We start from the raw sequence: 22,159 nt of genomic DNA, 5'->3' as shown, positions 1-22,159 counted from the left end.
TTGAATAAAGTTTAAAAAAAAAAAATTAAATATTTTTCGGTGTGATACCTTTAAAATCCTGTGTGTGTTGGTTTTCCTGTAGTATGCATTGATTGTAAAAGGATGCGGTACCAGTAAATCCAATAGACGGTTGAGAAAGACCTAAATTTCTATTTTTGCTCCTTCTCTCCCAACAATCTCTCCCAACGTTCTCTTCCAGACGTTTATTTGTACTCATTGTGGATAAGCAGAACATATTGTGATAGGATTTTTGGGATTTGGTAGCTAATCAGAAAACTAAGCAAGAGGCATTTTCATTTATTTGGTTTGGCTGCCATTTTGAACCAATAACTAGAAGGCATGTTTCTGGTGAGAAATGTGCATTCTTTTCTTAACCCCATTGATATAAATGTAGATTCCTTCTTAACTTTTTTTTTTTGCCAGTGACTGACCTTAAAGCAGACGTTCAGTCATTTTTTTTTTTTTTTTTTCTTCAACTTTCCATCTATTAAATCTGTTCTTGTTTTTTAACTTTGGATAGTAAAACATTTTTTTTCTGCCAGTAAATACCTTATACAGCCCACGTCCTCCTTCTTGTCTGGTAAAAAGCCTAGGATTGCAAGTTTGTGCATATCTTTTTAGTGTTACTAAACCCAGGAACCTGCATTCACTATATCTGGTCTCCCACAGTACACAGAACATGGAAATGGAATTATTTTAGTAAATATAAACTGTGACTTCTATCAGTGTCTGGTTAAAGCTTGTAGGAGGTGTTTTTTTTTTTTTTTTCCTCTCCTCTGACTGTCCTTTGAGGTTGTGTGACTCCTTACCTTCTTCTGTCTGGACTGTGTTGATTGGCCATGTGCCGATCACATGCTCAGTTTGGTGTATGTATTGCTAGGAGGGTGCATGTGCAGAGTGTCCTAAGGCTCTGTACTAGCAGGAGATGAATTAGGGACAATTGAAGGGGAGGATCAGAGAAGATAGGTTCAAACAGCCTTTTTACACAATGCAGAGGATTAACCCTTTAGGTTCCACAGTGAGTATAATAAGCATGCTTTACTGCATATACAGACCGATTTTACGGCTGTGGGTTTAGTAACACTTTAAGACACCGGATATGCCCATATATCCTACAAGTTAGTGACTCGTTAGGTAAAAAAGCAAGAATGAGGGTGATGGCTATAGAACATAAACCATCAAATAGACAGCTCTCACGTTTCTATTCTGGCATATTCCCAGGCAGGTATCCATGCAGTAAAAAAAGCAAACCCCACGCATTTTACATACAGAATACTGTAATTGGCTTCCACCTCTGGAATCGCATATATTTCCAGCTTTTTGTTTTCTTCAGGCAGCTTTATAATTATTTTACTTCTGTTTGTGCATGTTAAAGCTAGCAAAACTGAGACGTAGGATATTGTACTCGGTAACAGTTGATGCTGTCAGGTATACATTCAGAATCCCTTCTCTGTTTACTGCTGCTTTGTGTGAATAAGCCTGCATACTTCTGTTCAATAAAAAGTCAGGAAGGCCAACAGTTGCAGGAAACATCATGCTGGTAATTGGAAATAGTTGTTCCAGTAAAATACTAAGAAGTCCTGCACTGCAGTAATACTAATATAGGAGAAGATGGAAGCTGGGATGTACGGTATAATGTGAACAATGCACCCAACTATAAAATAGAACACTAGAAGCTACAAAAGAATTCCAGGACAATAAACCATGAGGCTGCAGAGCATGAATTTCAGGCAAGGAGTATAATGTGGAAAAACCAAAAGAAACCCGTGCTCACAGCATGAACATTTTCTCACTTTAACCATCCAGCCGCCAGCAAATATCTAGTGATACACCATATAAACTAAAATCGAAAATGCGTAAGTGGCGCTAGCTACTTTACATTGTAAATCATGACGAAATCATACTTTCCACGTGTGAACAAAATCAGTTTAAAATATTGGCTTAATCAATGTGTGCGTATATATGAATTGTGCATCTGCACAACACACGCAAAAGGATCCAATCCACCCAATATACTCAAAAGTGCAAAATGACAAAATATAATGTGTAAAAAATAAAAATGTATTCAAAGAACTGGTACAACAAAAGTCAACAGTCCCAATGTAAAGTTCCACTAGACTCGAAGATAGTTCTTTTCGTACCATAAAAGCCAAGGTCCCTGGTTAACAAAAGAAAAATACTCTTATAAGAAAGCCATGATCCCCATAGAAAGAGTGGTCATGATGAGCATGTGCCGCAGATCCTTCTGGCTCGCCCTTTCCCAGGCCCCAAGGGTTAATAGTTCCACAGATCAGTCATACAATATGTACCCAAAGAGAAGAAAGGCAGGCAGTAGTGTAATTCTGCAAGTTAATGATTTATTAAAAAGCATTCATAGACTTGGAGAACCAGCGAGCATACAATTGCACAGAATGTAATCATTCCGTGCAGCCTTGCCCATATGCGTGATGACGTCACGATGTCCAGGCCCCACCCCCTACGTGTTTCTTCAAAATCTCACATCTTCCCGGGGTTCCAAGCGTTTTGTCAAAATCAATGTGACCTGAATGGAGTTAGGCTGAGGGCATTATCGCCTATTACACAGTGGGTTTCTTCATTGTGCGGAGGCTGAGATTTTTTTTCTCCTTGTTCTTGTGACTTTTTTTTTTTTTTTTTTAAATAGTTTGTACCCAATGGGATGCGATAGCATTTTACCACTTTAGCAGACTGTTAAAGTGGTTTTAAACCCCATTCATGAAATCTGACCTGGGCACATATATCTGTAGTCAGGGGCGGACAGACCATTCAGCCACTCGGGCACTGCCCGAGGGCCCCGGGCCACTAGAGGGCCCCATCAGGGTTGCCAGCCTCAGTAAAACCAGGGACAGTATGTAAAAATCTGTGTTTTTTTTTTTTTTTACATCTGCCTCTAAAATGTCCCTTACCCGACATCCTTTTGGTCTAAAAATACAGAGATTATAGCTGCCCCACCTCTCCAGTACCTTCTCAGCCAATAGAAACATATCTGTGTATACTGTGTGTACATATCTGTGTATACCGTGTGTACATATCTGTGTGTATGTGTAACTTGTGTGATTGTATACTGTGTGGCCCCATAATCTCTGATTTCCCGGGGGCCCCATGAGTTTTCAGTCCACCCCTGTCTGTAGTGTTTAATTATCTCTCTCTCCAAAGCTCTAAGTCTTGTGTCTTTCTACTGCTCCGTTCCTCTGTTATTTGCATGATAACGTCTAAGCTCTCCGACACAGGAGATAAAAGCAGCTGGAAATTTGTGTCGGGGAGGGAACTTGGAGGAAGATTAGCAGAGAGCTGGTCTGTTCAGGCTGCAGCTCTGCATGTTCCTTTGTTCCTCTGTCTATGTGGAGGGGGAGGGGGGGGAGTGCCCTTTTCTAAAGAATGTAGAAAGGGAAAGACTGCAGATATACAAAAATAATGTAGGGAGATTTGTTTAATCTCTGTGTATTATCTGAGACTTTTCCCGTCACTGGGTATAGGAGAGGGTTTACATTCACTTTAATGGATGTTTAGCATTGTCTATAGATTTACTGTATACAGCCTTGATAAGTAAAGGCTCAATGTGCCATGTTCTGCATGATGCAGGTTTTTATGTTGTCCACTCGCTGTAGTTGGGACTTTTATGTTAGATGATGGGCAGCTCAACAGGAATAGCAATGCGTTTTGTTTGTTCCCAAGTTGATCAGTAGAAACATATCATTGACCATGCTGTAAATCTGTAGAACTGCTTGATGAATGAATTTTAGCATTTAAAAGCCTTTTTCTATTTCTCTTACTGCCTAATAGAAAATGGCTAGGGTACTGCTTAAAGGAAGCTGGGTAGAAATTGTGCATATTGTCCTTAATATGTGTGTGTTTTATAGTTTTACATTTAGAGCCAACAAAAAAAATGTACAGAAAGATCCCAGGCTTAGATTTTCTGTTTGAAATCAATAATTTGGTGAATAACCTGGTTGTATTCATTCCCAAACCCTGTACAGCTTGGGGTTAATTATGCTTTTATCATGTTAGGGTGGTCAGGGATATGGGCCATGTGATATTAGCTGAGGTTGAGAGTAAAGGGATGTAGAAGACGTAGTCTTATATTGCATTGCTTTTGTGTTTTAGTTGCAGTTCAACCTGGAGAGCAACTTCTGAGCCCAGAGAGGAAGAAAGACAGTTCACCTGAAGACCAAGCAGGAGATGAGGTGGATTCACGAGTACAAGGTACATATTGTTTTGATGCTGTGCATATAATTCTATACCTTTTACATTGCAGAATGATAACATTGGAGATGCCTTGTTTAAATCTTCAGCAATTACCCTAGCCATGTTCCTAATCACCCCTAGTGCCATGGTCTGTCTCCGCATTGACCTTTGCTGTCCTTTGTTAGGATCCAGATGAAATATGCTCAGTGTATGGCCAGCTAAAGTCTCTCTCTCTCTCTCTCTCTCTCTCTAAATTTAATACAGAAAGTTTAAATTTTGAGTGGGGAACTTTATTGGCTAAACAAATCTGTATGGCGGTGGTTTTATAATGATCAATCGGCTGCTGCACCTGCAGGGCTCTAATGAGAAAAGTGCCAGGGTCTGAATCCCTTTTAGACATGATTTCCCTTTTGGAAGTATTGCACCAAAATGACGTTTGTTGCAGGAAATACCAAAAACTTAGTGCAGACTTCTGAGAAAATCCGTAAGCCAATCACACAAGCAGGAAATTACATTTCTGGGGGGCATTCTGTACACAGTCTGTGTACAGATGATGTACACGGGTAACCTCTGGGTAGCCAGATTGCATTGCGTTTTACCAAAAATTACAGAGCTGCAGATTGAAAAGAAAAGGTCATTTTAAATAACATTCAATTGTAATATGACTTTAGTCGCAATTGTGTATGCTATATAATATTATTTATATATTTTTTATTATTACTTTTTTTTTTATTGCTATTTTTTCCCCACAAAAGTTGTTACCCTTAAAATAACACGTGTACTTACATTAATCTCTTGGTGATGAGTGCACGCAAATATACGTCCTCTCAGTGGAGGTGCTTTGGCCCCGAGCGGCCGCATATTTGCCTGTATTAGTGCAAATAGAGCTGTGCCTAAGAGCACGCTTCCAGCACAGTTACAGGCGACTAACAGGTTGCGATCATCAGCATTAAGATCATGTGATGGCCAATCACAGCGGTCACATGACCATAAACCCCTCCCAGCATTCTAAACACCTTAAAGGGCCAGCAGGCGTCGGCTCCAAGGGGTTAAATTTCCTTCAGCAGTACTACGAAACCAGGCATTTCATCACAAGGACTTCCTCAGAAGAATGCAAGCATCAATTGGATCTGAGTGGCTTTGTAGAACTGCTTCTAGAAGACTGCTACAGACATGTTGGATCATGTTTAGAGAGATTATGGAGGACACTGTGCAGGATCGGGGAGCAGACAGCTGGAGGGAGGGCAGGACAATTTGTGATCAACCAGCTATCAAATCACTTTAGTATTAAGAATTCAAGGGTTCCTCTTTCTCCACACGAGCGTGGTTCATCATGGAGGAATGACACCCCCACCCCCATGGGCTGAGGAGATTTCAGCTAGCACATTACAAACATCTCCCTGCAGGCCAAAGGCACTCAAGGTTTATAGAGTAAGAATGGCTGGTTATAATGTAGTGTAAACATTTGTGCAGCGCTCAAATGTGTACCATACGTGAATTCTAAACAAAGTGATAAAATGTATATGGGACCCAGGTCCCCCAAAAACTTGTGAATACTCAAAATGGTAGAGGATCCAGCAGGATCATACACTAAATTGTCACTCAAAGTCCCTGATTAATCATCATATATTAGTCCACCATGGAAAGTCCCATGAGTTGGAAAGAAATCACCTGTGAAGATACACAGTAGGTTAAAACTTGTTCTTCATTGTGCAGCCCGCCCCCAATATATAGTAAAATGGGCACACTTACCAGAAGGTGTGCACTCATATGCTCTGCAGTATTGAGTCCATTGTGCAGTCATGAGGAAACGTTTCAACCGAATCCAGCATAGACCAATGTTTTGGAAATTGCCCCATCCATGGTTAAAGGGAGAGGCTCCACCATACAAGCAAATAGCTGTTCCCCAGTCTGTCATACACAGAATCCCTCAGCCAATGCCCAGGCGACGTCCTCTTGTGACGAAACGCTGCGTAGGGAGGTGCTCTGACGCCATCACATTTGCCTCTTTGAAGGTGTAGCTTTGCGGAGGACAGCGAGCAGGGAGAGTGTTATGGGACACCGGTGATTTTATACTGCGCTATATTCTAACTTTCTTGTAAGTGAAATCTATTTATTTTTATTAAACCTTTCATTTAAATACTACACAATGGGAGTTTTTATCATTTATATTCCCTGAGTGGTACCTATCCAGCATCAGCTGTATTGCGGCATAGGTTTTTGGGAGACCGAATTCCCTGAGCTTGCTGAGACCATTCTATTGGTCTTTGGGGTCGGTAAGGAGAATATTTGCTCACTTCTTGGTAGGGGTGCAACGGATCATCACTGATCCGTGATCGGAACGGGTCACCCCGCCCGGATCGGCACACGCAGCGATCCGCGGAACGCTCCGCGATCTCGGCCTTAGGAAAGGCTGTGGCTTCGGCCTAGCTCCGAAGTGGCGGCCATCTTTCTACACCCAATGTGATCGCTCCGACAAATGACAGAGCGATCACTTGTAAACAAACCGGCATTGTCATGACGCCGGTTCCTCTCTCCCCTCCGTGTACAGATTTGTACAGTGGAGGGGAGAGATTGGATGGAAGCAGCGCTGTGAGCATCTGTAGTGCCCACAGCGCTGCTTTGTGACAATTGCAGTCACAGCCATCCCTCCATACCCTGCCTATACTCTGCAATACCGTGCCAATACTCTGCAGTACCCTGCCATAACCCAGCCAATGCTATGCCATAACACAACCAATGCTCTGCCATAACCCAGCCAATGCTCTGCCAATATTACAGTGGGGGAGATTGTGGATATTACAGTGGGGACTATATGGTGGTGGAATTTTCACAGGTTTTTGCGAATTCAATTATTATTTGCTGATCCGAAAAATGATCCGATCCGTGACTCTGATCTGAGCAACGATTCCGATCCGTGAGTTTTTTGACTCGTTGCACCCCTACTTCTTGGGTGTTTTGTCACTGGGCAAAGGGATTTTATACTCGGATCATCGTTGGCAATTCACTTAAAGCGGGATTCCACCCTAAAGTGGAACCTCCGCTGATCGGATCCCCCCCCCCCCCCCTCCGGTGTCACAATTGACACCTTTCAGGGGGGAGGGGGGTGGAGATACCTGTCAAAGACAGGTATTTTCACCCACTTCCGGGCATAGACTCCCACGGGAGTCTACGCCACTTCCTGCCCTGCCGCGCTGTCTGCTGGGACACACACACGGGTCCCAGTGACAGCGCGGAGATTTCCTATTGCGCGGTGCGGCTCGCGCATGCGCAGTAGGGAACCGGCAAGTGAAGCAGATTCGTTTCACTTCCTGATTCCCTCACCTGGAATGGTGGCGGCAGCAGCCGAGGGCCGAGCGATCGATCGGCCTCGGCTGCCGGCATCGCTGGAACCCGGGACAGGTGAGTGTCCATTTATTAAAAGTCAGCAGCTGTAGTATTTATAGCTGCTGGCTTTTAATTTTTTTTTTTTTTTTTGGTGGAATCCCTCTTTAAGGACTTGTATCTATGGACTGATTTTCACTATACTTTCGCGTTTTTTACTTTCAGCGTTTTTTCACCAGATATTTTTAGTCGCTTTAAAGACATTTTTTTTTTCTTAGATGTTTATTTTAGATGTTTATTTTATATGTTTGATTCCAGTGTGCAAATGTATTATAGTCTAGCAGAGTGTGTGCTATTAATCCAGCATATTTCTTGATTTTATGTTATATAATTATTCAATGTAAATTCTTCACTCACTAGTGTGTTATCACTGATTTAGGGGTTTTCTTGTATTCTAAAATTTGAAGTGCTGGCTGCTCCATTTATTGATTTTAATTTATTTTTGTTTGGATATTCATACCCCTTCTCTAGTGCAGCATTTGGCCTTTGGCTGTTTTGTAACTTGTCCTACACAGAAGTCTAGTTTCAGGCCACCCTGAAACCAGACTTATGTCTAGGACAGAATGTGAAACAGCTATTTGCTTGTGTGATGGAACCTCTCCATTCAACCACAGATAGGGGCAATTTCCATAACATTGGTCTGCTGGATTCAGTTGAGGTATTTCCTCATGACTGCACAATTGATTCAATACTGCAGAGTATATGAGTCCACACCTTTTGGTAAGCATGCCCATTTTACTATATGGTGGTGGACCGCACAATGAGGAACAAGTTTTAGGCTACTGTGTTTCTTCACGGGTGACTTTTTTCCAACTCTGGTGCAGCTGTGTGCATGGTAGCCAATCGGCTTGTTCAATGAAGCTTTGACAGTATAACCTGGAAGCTGATTGGTTTCTATGCAGAGTTTGCACTCTTATTTTGATTTAGTAAATCAACCGCTAAGTGGCTGCTCTTTTTTTGTATTTTTTCACGGTCCTATTTTCATCCCCCATTTAAAAAAAATATATATAAAAACTGTACTGGAAAATATTGGAGATGGCAGGACTGGCCTTTAGGTGCAGGACTGTACACCTGGAATTGAGCTGATAAAGAACTTGTGAAGATGGCAGAATTTTGCTTCTTAATCTTCCAAAGATTGACAAATTATCAATGGTCTGCTCTATGGAGTAGAGGTGTAGTTGAGGGTTATATCCTTAGCAGAATTGCCGCCAAAATTGCAGCATGTGGAATATTATTGTAAATTTTGCTGGTAAAACTGTATTTCAGTATCTCCTATTGAGGGTCATAAGAATTCATATACAGTCGGGTTAAACTGCCACCTTCAGGAGGCTTGGACACTGGCAAACAGAAAAATTGTAAGCCAACCTCTGTGTAATTACTCCTGTACCCAGCATTCCTCAGCTTTTTGTTTTCTAGAACGTTGAACGCTCCGCTGAGTAAAATCTAACTATGTATTGCCAGCTTTTTTCTTTTGTTGATTATTTCATCTGGAACGTCAGTCAAGATATCTCGCTGACAGGTGGTTGGACTGAACTTGCAGGGGTAGCATAAAATGTGACCTTTGGGCAATGGGCTCTGCATTGGGGCACTTCCCAGACCTGTGTTTACTGCATTAGTTAGCTGTGAAGTACTTTCCAGGTCCAGAGCCTTGGCATAGCTCCAGGTAACTATCACTGAAGACACACTTTTTGAGTAAGCCTGGTCAGGCTGAAGCACCAGCAGAAGCTACCTCTTCTTCTTTTTTTTTTTTTTTTTTTAACATCCCTGAGCACCCTTTAGAGCTCATGCCTCTGACTGTTTCACCACAGTAAGGTTTAAGGCAGAGGGACCTCAGATGGGATTTCTATCCTGCAAGTTTGATTGGGACCTGTCTTGCCGGTCCCTTGCTTAAGCTAGAACCTGGCTCCGATATTGTGCCATGTATTTACCCTAGTGTCCTATCCTGGTATCCCCACTGTGGAATGCTCTGTAGACTTCTTGAAGGGATTGACATTTCTAAGTGTATGACACTACATAATTGTACCAGGTAGAGGCTCAACAAGTGTCTTATCAGTAGCTACCTGTCACCACCAAGACAGTCTGTATTTCAGACTGCAACAGGCAGGGAATTGCCTTCTTTTCTCCAGTCCAAGTGGATGTGAGGCATTGGGGAAACCCCTGATGGGTCTTTCCCTTTCACGTTTGTCCTCAGGGCCCCCCTAGCCATTGTAAGTGGAAGCCGGCTCATATGGGGTACAGGGGCGCCGCCCCCCTAATCCATGCAACTGTTCCCTAATTTACATGCAGGGTGCTGGACACATGGATTCCAAAGGGTTTTTTTTCTTTTTAAATACATGATTAGAGCCAGAGTCTCTAATTGGCTTAAAAAAGGATGGGCTTGGGGTGCAGAGCACTGCGCCCCAAGCCCACCCAGTTGTGTGACAATAGCAAATTAATATTTGCTATTGTCTTCCAGAGTCTCCTCCCAGCCAGTCAGGAAGCAGTTCCTGTGACCTGATTTCCCAGGGAGTCTTGGCACTTTGTTTGCCACCCCCCCAAATATATTAAGCACCAGCCACCACTGGTTAGCAGTCTGTAGTGGGACATCTACATTGTGTTAATGGATCAGGTGGTCGCTGGCTTAACCCATCAATCTCTTTGGGTAAGTGGGATGGTCTGTCCCAGGGGGACTGCACTTGCTGGGTTGTCTTCATGTCTGGGGCTCTACTCTAGACCCTGCCTTGAGTCCATTTCCTACATTGAGCTTCCTCCTCTAAGAAAGAGTCCTCCCTGTGATTGGACAAGTTAACTGGTTTGTATGGTGGATGAAGTCAAGAATACTAACCTTGGCAGCACTGTCTTCCCTAAGGACAAAGCAATGAAATTTAGCTGTCCTCATCTGGTAGCCTCTGTGCTACAGGGATTAGTCTGTGCACCAGGGTAGTCTTCATCTTTTGTGGGGCAGGAACCATCGATGGATGGTTTCGTAACCCCCTAGACTGTCAACAGATGGAATACTCTCTGTACCCCATGTTGGAGATGGGGTGTTTCTGGAGGACATCATTAGACCGGATTGCCTGGATAATACCATAGTACCTCCTTGTATTGATACTTTATGGCCTTGCGAGGAAGGTTCCCCAGATACCTTCTCTTGTTCTACCCTTAATTGGGCAAATGTGCTTTGCAGTGTGGCTAAGTTTCCTGTTCCTCATTTTTATGGCTGCAGCTGTTTTTCTATACCGGGAAGGTCTAATCATTCCTAGTGCCATGTTCTATGCTCCAGGTAAGCAGGTTCTGCAGCACCTCTGGCAGAACCCAGATACACCTCCAGGGGCCAAGAATCCTCCTTATTTCTGCTGTTCCTACACCAGTCTGATGTGCTATATGCTTTATCCCTGCCTACCTTTGTTAGGGTGTCCTCTTTGGGCACCTTCCCTTTCAGTCTTGCTGACTGGTGAGATTTGTAACATTTGAGTTCTCTTCTAGCCTTGGGTCACTTCACAGCCTTTATAGTTGCTTTAATGTGATGATTCTCTCATTCTTTGGATATCTCATTAATGAAAGTGATAGTCTGGGATGCTTGTCCTTTTGATATAAGTTTTCCTTCCCTGAATCCTAAGGGGTTGGGTAAGGCTTGAGCCTTCCTGTGTAGACTGATTGGTCTTTTTTACTGTGCTTTGGATTTATTCAGGAGTCCTTTGGAGACCTGTTATTCTGGGGTTTGTCCCAGTGTTTATTCTGTTAACCACATCATGTTGTGGGTCTTCTCTACTTTGATCAGGTTATTAGATTGTTTCACCTGTTTATTTTTGTTTTGTTTTTAAAGATATGTTTATTGAGGTTTACAAAAAAACTTGTTTTGTTGGGTCCTTGGTTCACAGCCTCCTGATTCAGCCACAGTGTTCATTTGAGTTGGAGACATTCCCCACTGGTGGTGCTCTCCTCTGTCCTGGTCCTGTGCATCAGGTTTATCCACTGCTGCTTACCCTCGGTCACTAGCAGCTTATCTGGTCTTGTAGGAGGGGTTTATTTCATCTGATCCTATTGGGTGGTTCTGAGTTGGACTGTTATCAGTCCTTTCTCATGGGCCTGTCACAGTATTTGAATTTAAGTTTCCCTAAGTGGACGACAGAAATAATACGATTTTTTCTTCTTACCTTTAAACTCTTTTTCTTGTGGTCCATTGAAGGACACATGCCCCTCCCATCTCTTCATTTTTTTGTTTTGCTCCTGCCTTGGTACTGCTTTTTCATGAAGCAAAACAATGCTGGTAAAAAAAGGAATATTTCTGTTTGCCAGTGTCAAAACTTGATGGTGAGAGTATAACCTGACTGTATCTGAATTCCTGGTTCCCTAAATAAATTTTTCAGTAAGTTCAAGAATCTTCTTTTTTGTTTCTTTTCAGGAGCTGTATTTATTAAGACTGCCTGCACCATGATGTCTGAGATGGTGGATTCCCTGCAGACAGTTTTGTTGTACGGACACAAGAGAAACAGCAATATTGCAGCATTTCTCACTCCAGTGTTACGGAACATATTTGTCAGCCTGGCTAGGTTGCCTGCAGTGAATAGCTACACAAGAGTCCCACCACTGGTGAGTCACTCTTTTAATAAGAAACTATTTACTTGTTTGTTTTTGTTTTGTTTTTTGATCTAGATATATTTGAACATTGTCACCTTAATGCTAACTAGCTGTACCACTACTGTATGTAAACACAAGAACAAAAATGGAATGTGTATTAGAGTTTAACAGTCCTTAAATGTGGTGGCTGCATTAGTTTTCCCTTTATTTTCATTTGCTGTCAACTTGAAACATACTTCCATTTCGTTGGGTGAGAACTCCCGCTTACTGTAGTGCATCCGTGGAGCAGTAGTATTGTCACCCTAGGACATAACTACACAAACACATCCTCTCCATCTCCCAAACATAGTGTTCTGTAGGTTAAGAGAGAAACTAGGTGGTACTGAGAAGGCTGCTTGAAATAGCAGTGTAGAGTGTAAAAGAAACAGAGCAGCCCCACATCTCTTGCAGAATCAACAGCTGTTTATTAGCGTACATCACGGGGCACAGAGCCATAGTAGTTAATATGTGGGTTAAAGGCCACCTTCAGGTGATGGACACTGGCACGCCCTAAATTAAAAAGTGCACTCCGTATATAACCTCTCCCACTGGTGGGAGTACCTCACTTTTTTCGCCAGTGTCTAAAGTGTTGGTCACGAGTGAAGATGTGCTGTGCTGAGCTCCACTGGAGCAAGCCTTGCTGGGGTTGGCCATGCAGACCGGATCCATTCAAAGTGTCTTTTTGGTCGAATTGAATGGTACACAGGCCTCATATCCAAAGAAACAAGGTTTTGCCTGTAACACTTCTCTTTTTAGAGAGCTAGACCCCGGGATCCAGTACTTTTTGGTAGTAAGGCCATAAAGTTTTACTGCCGGAGGTGCTATTAAAGGTGCAGGATTGCGAGTTTCCTCAAGGATCCCCAGCTCCTGAAGGTTTAACGGAACCCACCGTGAAGGGTGAAGATTGGGTTTGTTGGTTTACCACAGAAAACCCTGCAGCGGGAAAGGTAAGTGGAGTTTTCGAAGAAATTTTTTAAATTTTCTTAAGAATGTCTCCTTCAAATTAGTAACTGTTGTCATGCCTATGTGTCACCACTGGGGGCTGTATTGAGCACTCACGTCGCGTGCTTCTCGGAGAGCGCATGTTTGTCTCCAGGAAACAGCAAGTTTCTCTCCTCCGGTCAGCAGCAAGACCTCCGGTAAGTCTGGGGGTGGGTTCCTCTCCCCAGCAGACACCCTCCCGTGCCGTTCTTTCTTCCCAGGGAAAGGGCGCCAAAGGATTTTAAAAAATAACGGCGCAAACGGCAGGCCGCTTGGCGGCTTCCAGACCCTCCCCCTCCCCCATTCCTCCTTCCTCCCGTTGCAGGAGGAACAATAGCATTGAGGTTGATGACAGGCTTTTCTTGACACATTTACTGCTGCATCAAGCTGAGCATTAATAGCAGTAACAGAGCTGGACTATTACTCAAGCAGTGAATTAATTCCTTCTGGTACCTCTACTTTGTGCATCGGGCTTTGGTCAGAAGGGGGTAAAAGAAGAAAAACACACCTCAATAAAAGAAACGAAAGACTACTACAGTCACACGGAAGCCTCCCCTGAGAGTAATATGACTGATTAGAGTGAGCCGTCAGGAGGGGCAAGTGTTGCAGCTGCTCTTAAAACTGCAGCCCCTGTGTATATTACTAAGAAGGTTTTTTTCTTCAACCTTTTTAAGCTTGAAGCAGAAGTTTTTCTGCTTTAATTGAATCCCAGAGTGGGATTAAGCGTAACAGATCCCTGTCCATTGCTCAGGACCCTTATAGTGAGGCACTAGGAGCGAGAGATTTCTCTCAAGGACCAGGAAAAGGCTGATGTCTCCCCTTCCGAATAACCTGATGTGGAGTATCAGGCTCGCAGGAAAGGTTGTTTACGGTCGCTCACTAAATTGGTCCGCTACACATTTTTACTGCCAGTAACGCAGTCAGTCGATGAGCCCACTTCTGCTTTGGGTTTACTAAAGCCCCCCCCAATCTGTTCATGCTTTTCCTATCCATTCATGGCTAAGAAAGCTTATGTATTCTGAGTGAGAGCACCCAGATAAACAGGTTTTTCCTCTGAAAAAGTTCTCAATACTTCGCAATTAACGCTGCTATATCCTCTGTAAACAAAAACCTGACTTGTCCATTAGACAATGCTCATGTGCTAAAGGGTCCAACAGATGTGAAGTTGGAGTACCTTTTAAAAAAAAAGATATTTTGCACGCATGTTCAGTCATTCAACCTGCCGCTGGCAGTGTTCAGAGTTTCTCAGTCCTTAAAGCACCAGTTTATAGAGATACTCAGTTATTCCTGATTAGAAGGCCCAGGATTTGGCTGGCATATCAGAAGCGTTCTGTTTTACAGTTGACTCTATGAAAGATTCTATTCTCTAGGCCTCACGGCTCCTGCTAGGGCTGTTAAATGTGCATAGAATCCTATGGTTGAAAAATTGGTCAGCCGAAGCGCCATGCAAAAAGCTCTTGGCCAGTTTCCCTTTTTAAGGTGAACGGTTATTTGGAGACGATCTGGATCAGTATATCCAAATAATTTCTAATGGGAAAAGTTCCCTTTTTTTCCGGTCAAGGAGAAGATTGAGTATTAAATGTGCTTCTTCACTAGTGCCAGGGGCATCTGCCTCCAGGCAGTCACGACGGCCTCCACCGTCTGGTTTCAAGAGGTCAGTCCCAAAAAAGGACCTGGGGAAAGAAACCCACAAAACCGAATACTAAAGCGTCCTTATGACAGTGCACCCCCGCTCACTCGAGTGGGGAGAAGGCTTCTACAATATTCAAAGGTCTAGCAGGAACAATGTCTAGACAGATGGATGGTTTCCTCAATTTCTCTAGGTTACAAACTAGAGTCCCGAGAGTTTATCTCCTCATTTTCTCAGATCAAACATTCCCAGAGATCCAGTGAAAAAGAAATCTTTCTAGCTTTGGATCATTTCTTGTATGAAAGAGTGATATCGGTGGTCCCATGAGAAGAGCAAGGTTTGGGGTTTTATTCAAACCGGTTCACGGTTCCAAACAGGCATGTCAGACCCATTTTAGATCTCAAAGACCTAAACCAGTTTTTGAATATCCGTTCTTTTGTGCATGGCGTCAATCCAATCAGTAGTCTCCATCTTACAAGGGGGAGAACTTCTGGCGTCAATCGACGTCAAGGATGCTTATCTCCATGTGCCAATTTTCCCCGCTCACCAGAAATTTCTACGCTTCGAGGTAGAAAATCGTAATTTCCAGTTTGTAGCTCTGCCTTCGGTCTAGCTACTGCACTTCAAGGTCCTGGCTTCTCCTTTAGCCACGTTAAGGGCTCAAGGTATAACGATACTAGCCTACTTAGACAATCTACTCTTGATAGAGCAATCGGTAGCCCGCTTAAATCCAGAATTTGGTTGCCACAGTCAGCTACCTGGAATACCTAGGTTGGATTCTCAACCTAGATGAATCCTCCTCAAAACCATCAAGAGATGGCAGTACTTTGGGTTGATCATAGATGCAGATGCACCATAAAGGAACTGATTCAGTTGATTAAGACAAAGAAGAATCCTTCTATTTGACTTTGCATGAAATTGTTGGGAAAGATTTTGGCTTCTTCTAGGCCATTTCTTAAGCGCAGTTTCATTCAAGACTGCTGCAAAACAGTATCTTGTCGTTTTAAATGCGTTTATCCCCCAGAGTGCGTCAGAGCCTCAATGAATGGTTGATATCCAAGAGTCTTCAGAAAGGAAAATCCTTTCTACCAGTTACCTGGAAGGTGGTAACAGATACTAGCCTTCTGGGTTGGGGAGCAGTCCTGGAAGAAGCATCTGTCCAAGGGAAATAGTCCAAATCAGAGATGACCTTGCCCATCAAAGTTCTAGAGATTCGGGCAGTACGCCTGGCCCTGGAGGCCTGGATGCTCAGACTACAGAATTGTCCTATCAGGATCCAATCTGATAATGCCTGGCTGTGGCTTTTATTAATCACCAAGGGGGCATGAGAAGTTATGCGTCCCAGAGAGTGGTGGATCGTATTCTATCTTGGGAAAACAACATTCCTTACCTATCAGCAATTTTAACAGTCCAGGGATAGAGAATTGGCAGGTGGATTACTTGAGTCACCCACAAATGGTCCCTTCGCCTCGATTTTTTTTTTTCTTGTCAATATGCCAAAAATGGGGAGTTCTGGACGTGGATCTGTTTGCGTCCAGGTTCAACAACAACATCGACAACTTTGTGTCAAGGACAAGGGATCCGATGGCATATGGAACGGATGCCTTGGTTTTTCCATGGGATCAGTTTTTCATTGATCTATACATTCCCTCCTGTTCTGCTACTTCCGCCTCTTCTCGCAGGATCAAGCAAGAAGGGAAGGAGGGGATTCTTGTGGCCCAGGAGATCTTGGTTTGCTGAGATCATAAGAATGGCAGTAGGGGACCCTTGGACCTTTCTGCTATGGCCAGACCTTCTCTCGCAAGGTGTGGTATTCCATTCTACCTTGCAAACGCTAAAATTAAGCGGTTTGACTATTGAGACCCACATTCTGAAAGATCGTGGGCTGTTGGCTTCAGTAGTTTCTACTTTTGGTTAATGCTAGGAAGCCAGCCTCCAGAGTGATATTCTATAGAATCTGGAAGGCATATGTCTCTTGGCGTGAATCCAGGGGTTGGCTCCCCAGGAAAAATAAGTCATAGGTAGGATCCTTCTATTCCTACAGATAGGATTAGAAATTAAGCTGGCCTTGAGTGCTATCAAAGGCCAGATGTCAGCCTTTATCTGTGTTTTTTTTCTATGACCACTTGCTTCACACTCTGGTTCGTAACTTTATTCAGGGGGTAACGTGGCTTAATCCTCCAGTTAGGTCTCCCCCAAACCCTTGGGACTTAAGTTAGTCCTGTCGGCTTTACAAAGGCAGCCTATTTGAGCCCATGCAAGATATTTCCTTGGTCCTCTTGACAAGGAGATATAATTTTCTTGGTTGCCATATCTTCTGCAGGAAGAATTTGAGTTGGCTGCACTTTCTTGTAAAGAGCCTTATTGGTTTATTCTTAAGGATGAGGTTGTATTGCGGCCTCATCCTATATTCCTACCGAAGGTAGTATCTATTTTTTATATAAACCAGGATATTGTTCTGCCTTAATTTTTTCCAGAACCTTGTTCTATGGAAGAAGATCACTACATTCTCAATGTGGTGAGAGTGGTCAAGATCTATTTGGTAATGACCACTCACATTTATAAAACAGATGTTTTATTTGTGTTGCCAGACGGTCCTAAAAAGAGGACAGGCAGTCGTCAAGTGATTGTTCAAGCTTGTGGTTTAAAGAGGAAACTTCCTCCTTTTCATATTAAAGCGCACTTCTCCAGGGCTGTTGGTGCTTTTTGGGCAGTGCATCACCAAGCCTTCATGGCTCAGATCTGCAAGGCCGCAACTTGATCTTCAGTACATACTTTTACCAGATTATATCAAGTAGATGTAATAAATCAGGAGGATATCACCTTTGGGTACTATGTACTGCAGGCTGCAGTATGAGTCCTCTTGGTGCCCTACTTTTATTGTCTCCCTCCCTTCAGTTGGCATTGCTATCGGACATCCCACAAAGTAACTACTATGGCTCTGTGTCCCGTGATGTACGATAAGACAATAGGATTTTTAAACAGCTTACCTGTAAAATCCTTCACTTTGAAGTACATCACGGGACGCAGAGGTACCTCCCTTTTTTGGTATGCACGTGTATTTCTATGCTACAAAACTTAAGTACTCCCACCAGTGGGAGGGGTTATATAGGGAGTGCCATTTTTAATTTTGGGCGTGCCAGTCTCCATCACCTGAAGGTGGCCTATAAACCACGGCTCTGTGTCCCATGATGTACTTCAAAGAAAATGATTTTACAGTTAAGCTGTTAAAACAATCCTATTTTTTCTTTCCTGGGAACAAGAATTGTTAAATATATACTGCTGACCACAGGAGGATTAGACACTGGCAACAAAATGTTTTAGTAGGTCAGCCCAGGGTATAACTCCTCTCACTACTAACATAGTTGTTGTAAAGACAAACCTGTGATTTTCTGTAATTTCTTTTTTTTTTTTTTACTCTTTTCCTTTTTTACTGTCCCAAATCTGAAGGGGGCTGTTCGCCTCATGCTGGACCTCAAAGCCTTTAATTATATTACTTCAGGTCCACAAATTTTAGGTGGAATTGGGAAGATTTGTGACTTCAGTGGACAAAAAAGATGCTCAGTTACACGTGTCCATCATTTCAATCAACTGTTTTCTAAGGTTTGCTGTAGGGACTACCAGTTCTTGGCCCAGCTTTTGAGCACCTTTGGCCTTCACGAAGGCTCTGACTGCAGTGTGGGCTATGTTGCACTCTGGTGACATCTCCATTGTGGGATACTTTTACAAGCTCTTGTTGAAGGAACAGTTGGCAAGGATTTAGCTGGACAACATGTCCCTGTTTCTGGGTCTGATGCTGAACATGTTACACCTTAAATATAGGTGTAAAATGTTCAGAAAAGTGAACTTATCCTTTGAAGCTGAGTTGAAAAATATTTACTTGGCAAGTTCACCAGGGTAAACTAAAGGGATAAAAGCCTAAACAAAGAAAATGAATGTGGTCACCGCATCTAATGCTCATGATCCCTGATACAGATCTTCAAATCATCATACAAATCTGTACATGAATTACCACAGAATGTTGAAAAGCATGTAAAATTATGAAGGCAAAAAATACTTTTAGGAGAATGTCACTATAGGGTATATTTATACATCATATAATTTGACATTCACTGCAGCTGGATTTAGCTGATGCATGTGTTTGACACTAATTGACGCTCCACCAGTGATTGTGAAAGTCACATTGACTACTTTATAAATATACACCTGTGTGTGTTGTAAAATTCCTGGATACGTTGGAGGAGACAAATGTTTCTTAATCACTTGCATTTCTATGCAGCAGTGGTCAATGCCAATATGCTTTCTCTCTGGTTTGTGCAGGTGTGGAAATTGGGTTGGTCTCCCAAAATGGGAGGGGAATTTGGAACTTCACTTCCCGAAATCCCTGTTGAGTTTCTGCAGGAGAAAGAAGTATTCAAGGAATTTATCTACCGCATCAATACATTGGGTAGGTTGCATGCTTTACGATTCACAACTATACTTTCCGGCGAGATGTAAAGTATATAGAAGGAAACTACGGAGGAATGATTTTCATTAGAGGTCCAGCTCTAGGCGTTCTGTCAAGTTGGATCATATCCTTGTACCGATAGAGGGACACAGAAGATATGAGGGCACGGTAGATCTTTTAAAGCAACCTAGACAGAAAATATAATTGTACCCTAAAATATCTACTTGTTAGAGTGATCTTTCCCACTGCCTGCACCCCTCTGAAATCAATCAAGCAATGTCACTTTCCTGCAGGTTCAACAAACAGGCCAGATTTCATCAGAAAATGCTTTATTTGTGTATGGCCAGGTCAGAGGGTTTCAGCCTTTCTTCTTTTTTTTTTTCTTTTTTTTTTTTTTTATAATAATGTCATGCTTACCTGTTATGTGCAATGGTTTTACACAAAGCAGACCTGATCCCCCTGCTAAGTGCCCCCATAGCAAGCTGCTTGGTCTGGGGGTACTCATGTGTGCTAGCTCCCAAGTTGCCACTGTGTGTCCGAGACGTGCAGAGCCTGGCTTAGCCCTGCCCCCCGCTCTCTTGCCAATGGTTCCTGCTGCTGTACGTCTCAACCATAGCAAACCACTCAGGATTCAATTGGCTTTAAATTGAAGCAGGTTTGGGTGAAAGCTGAGGTGTCCAATTTTTTTTGTTATTTAAAAAAAAAATTAAATAAACTTATCTGCAGCTGCTGGTTAACAATATTTCTCCAGTAGGTCCGTTCGACAGAAGTTGATCTAACGATCAACTTCTGACGAACGTGGAGGGCCACACACAGAATTGAAATTCATCCAGCCCCAGCTAAGCCAAACAAATTTCATTGTGTGCTCAGCTTAATTTATTTAATTACTGGGCTTTACACTATTGGCAATAAATAAATCTGTCTCTTAAGTGCTTTTTTGCTTTTTTTTCCCCCCGATGTTGCTTTATATTTCCTTCTGTTTATCTCTGATCAGACCCTTTCTGCCTTTTTAGGATGGACAAGTCGCACCCAGTTTGAGGAGACTTGGGCCACGCTGCTTGGAGTTCTGGTCACTCAGCCTATTGTAATGGACCAAGAGGAAAGCCAGCAAGAGGTAAAGCTGTGTTCATAACTTGTGTGTAGTTTGGGCCCTGTTTATTAGACTATTGACTATAGCACTTTGGAGCTCCTAGAGCAGGGATATGCAATTAGCGGACCTCCAGCTGTTGCAAAACTACAACTCCCATCATGCCTCTGCCCCTGGGTGTCATGCTTGTGGCTGTCAGAATCTTGCTAAGCCTCATAGGACTTGTAGCAACAGCTGGAGGTCCGCTAATTGCATATCCCTGCCCTAGAGGTTCACCCTCAAGCAATAATGTACACTTTTGAGCAACCAGTCGAAAGTGTTTTACTTTTCTGTTCTTCAACCTTATTAAAATCTATCAATCAACTCGTGGTGCTGTTTCTCCTATACATGTTGACACCTCAACACATTTGCCTATGGGCTGAGTTGATATTGTAATGATGATAAAGTGAGAATGGAAAATTAGGCTTTCTAAATTGAATACTTCATCTAAATACCTGAGACATATATTCTGCCTTCAGGAAGACACAGAGCGAACACAAATCAATGTCCTCGCTGTACAAGCCATCACTTCTCTGGTCCTCAGTGCTATGACCATTCCCTCAGCTGGAAACCCGGCCATCAGCTGCCTAGAACAGCAGCCAAGGAACAAGACTCTGAAAGCCCTTGATACCAGGTACACTGTTCATACTGTCTGTCATGGTTTTATCTTTGTATGATATAGTGATGGATTAACTAGGGGCTCTCCTATATTTTTCTGCAAAACACTGAAAATCATCATTAGTTGCCACATTGATATGTGTTTGCTTTAAATAGACCTATGAGACCTGTGGGTTACCAAAAAAAGAAAATGTGTACACACCTGTCGGCTCTATGACTGAGAAATTGCCAATCAAAGATCGCTGATTTCTCTGTGAGCAGAGAGCTGGTGACAGGCAGTTGCCCTCTGCTCTGCTCCTCCAGCACGCAGTGGAGCGCTGCACTGTGGAGGGGGGGGCAGCTGGCTCAGGCTCTCAACGGCTCGCTGGTGACTATCTTGATACTTCTCAAAGAATACTTCTCAGGATTACAGGAGTACAGTTAGTTCTGCACTCTGACCTGTTTTCAGTCAACAGTGAGCTAATACCTGCTGTTGGCTGATGTCACAGTGCCAGTCCATATGGTCGGGATCCGCCCAGAAGCCTGGACCAGCAGCTGGCTCTCTCAGCAGTTTGCTGGTAGCTGTCAGTCAGTGGCTCTCTGCTCTGCCCCTCCAGCGCTCAATGCACTGAGCTGTGGAGGGGGCAGGAGCAGCTGGTCCAGCCTCTCAGCAGTTTGCTAAGAGCCGACTGCCAGTCCAGGCTTCTGAGCGGATCCTGACTATACGGTTGGGATCTTTTCAGAGCCTAGACCAGCTCTGTGACCTCAGGAAACAGCAGGTATTGTCCCCGCTGTCGGCTGAAAACAGGTCACAGGAGTGCAGAACTAACTATACTAATGTGAGTGATCCTGAGAAGTATAGCCAGAAGAGTTTTGGCTATATTTCTTATTTTAATGGTGTACTTTTTGTCTAGTAAATTGCCAACCTGCAAGTGTTTTGACATGGTTTAAATTAGGTTGCTGTGCTCATAGGCAAGGGAAGATCTGCAAGTCTTAAAGTGGAAGTCCATGCTAACGCCAAAATCCCTGCATCTATAGCCACCAACATTCTTATACTAACCTATCTAGCCCTGAAAAGAAAAAAAATCAGTATAAATACCCTTTCTGCAGGCAATCTGACCCTATCTCCAGTGGCGGAAGCTCTGCAGAGGACACAGCCAACGATGGCTGTGAAATGAATGGGAAGTGATGT

At 43.1% G+C, this 22,159-nt stretch overlaps 1 protein-coding gene across 2 annotated transcripts in view; it reads left to right on the top strand.

Moving 5' to 3' along the window:
- HTT (huntingtin) overlaps positions 1 to 22,159 on the top strand; it is a 275,564-nt gene that overhangs the window by 211,130 nt on the left and 42,275 nt on the right. For both annotated transcript variants that reach the window (XM_077477874.1, XM_077477875.1), the window contains 5 exons: positions 4,123 to 4,221; positions 11,972 to 12,159; positions 19,118 to 19,244; positions 20,258 to 20,358; positions 20,850 to 21,004. In XM_077477874.1, coding sequence (XP_077334000.1) covers positions 4,123 to 4,221; positions 11,972 to 12,159; positions 19,118 to 19,244; positions 20,258 to 20,358; positions 20,850 to 21,004 — 670 coding nt within the window. The remainder of the gene's footprint in view (positions 1 to 4,122; positions 4,222 to 11,971; positions 12,160 to 19,117; positions 19,245 to 20,257; positions 20,359 to 20,849; positions 21,005 to 22,159) is intronic.

The sequence above is a fragment of the Lithobates pipiens genome, unplaced genomic scaffold (genome assembly GCF_037356315.1).
Source record: "Lithobates pipiens isolate NorthernLeopardFrog02 unplaced genomic scaffold, aLitPip1_a1.2 Scaffold_13, whole genome shotgun sequence".
Taxonomy (NCBI): Eukaryota; Metazoa; Chordata; class Amphibia; order Anura; family Ranidae; genus Lithobates; species Lithobates pipiens.
Note: the sequence above shows the minus strand (reverse complement) of the source record. Positions and strands in the feature narration are given on the sequence as shown.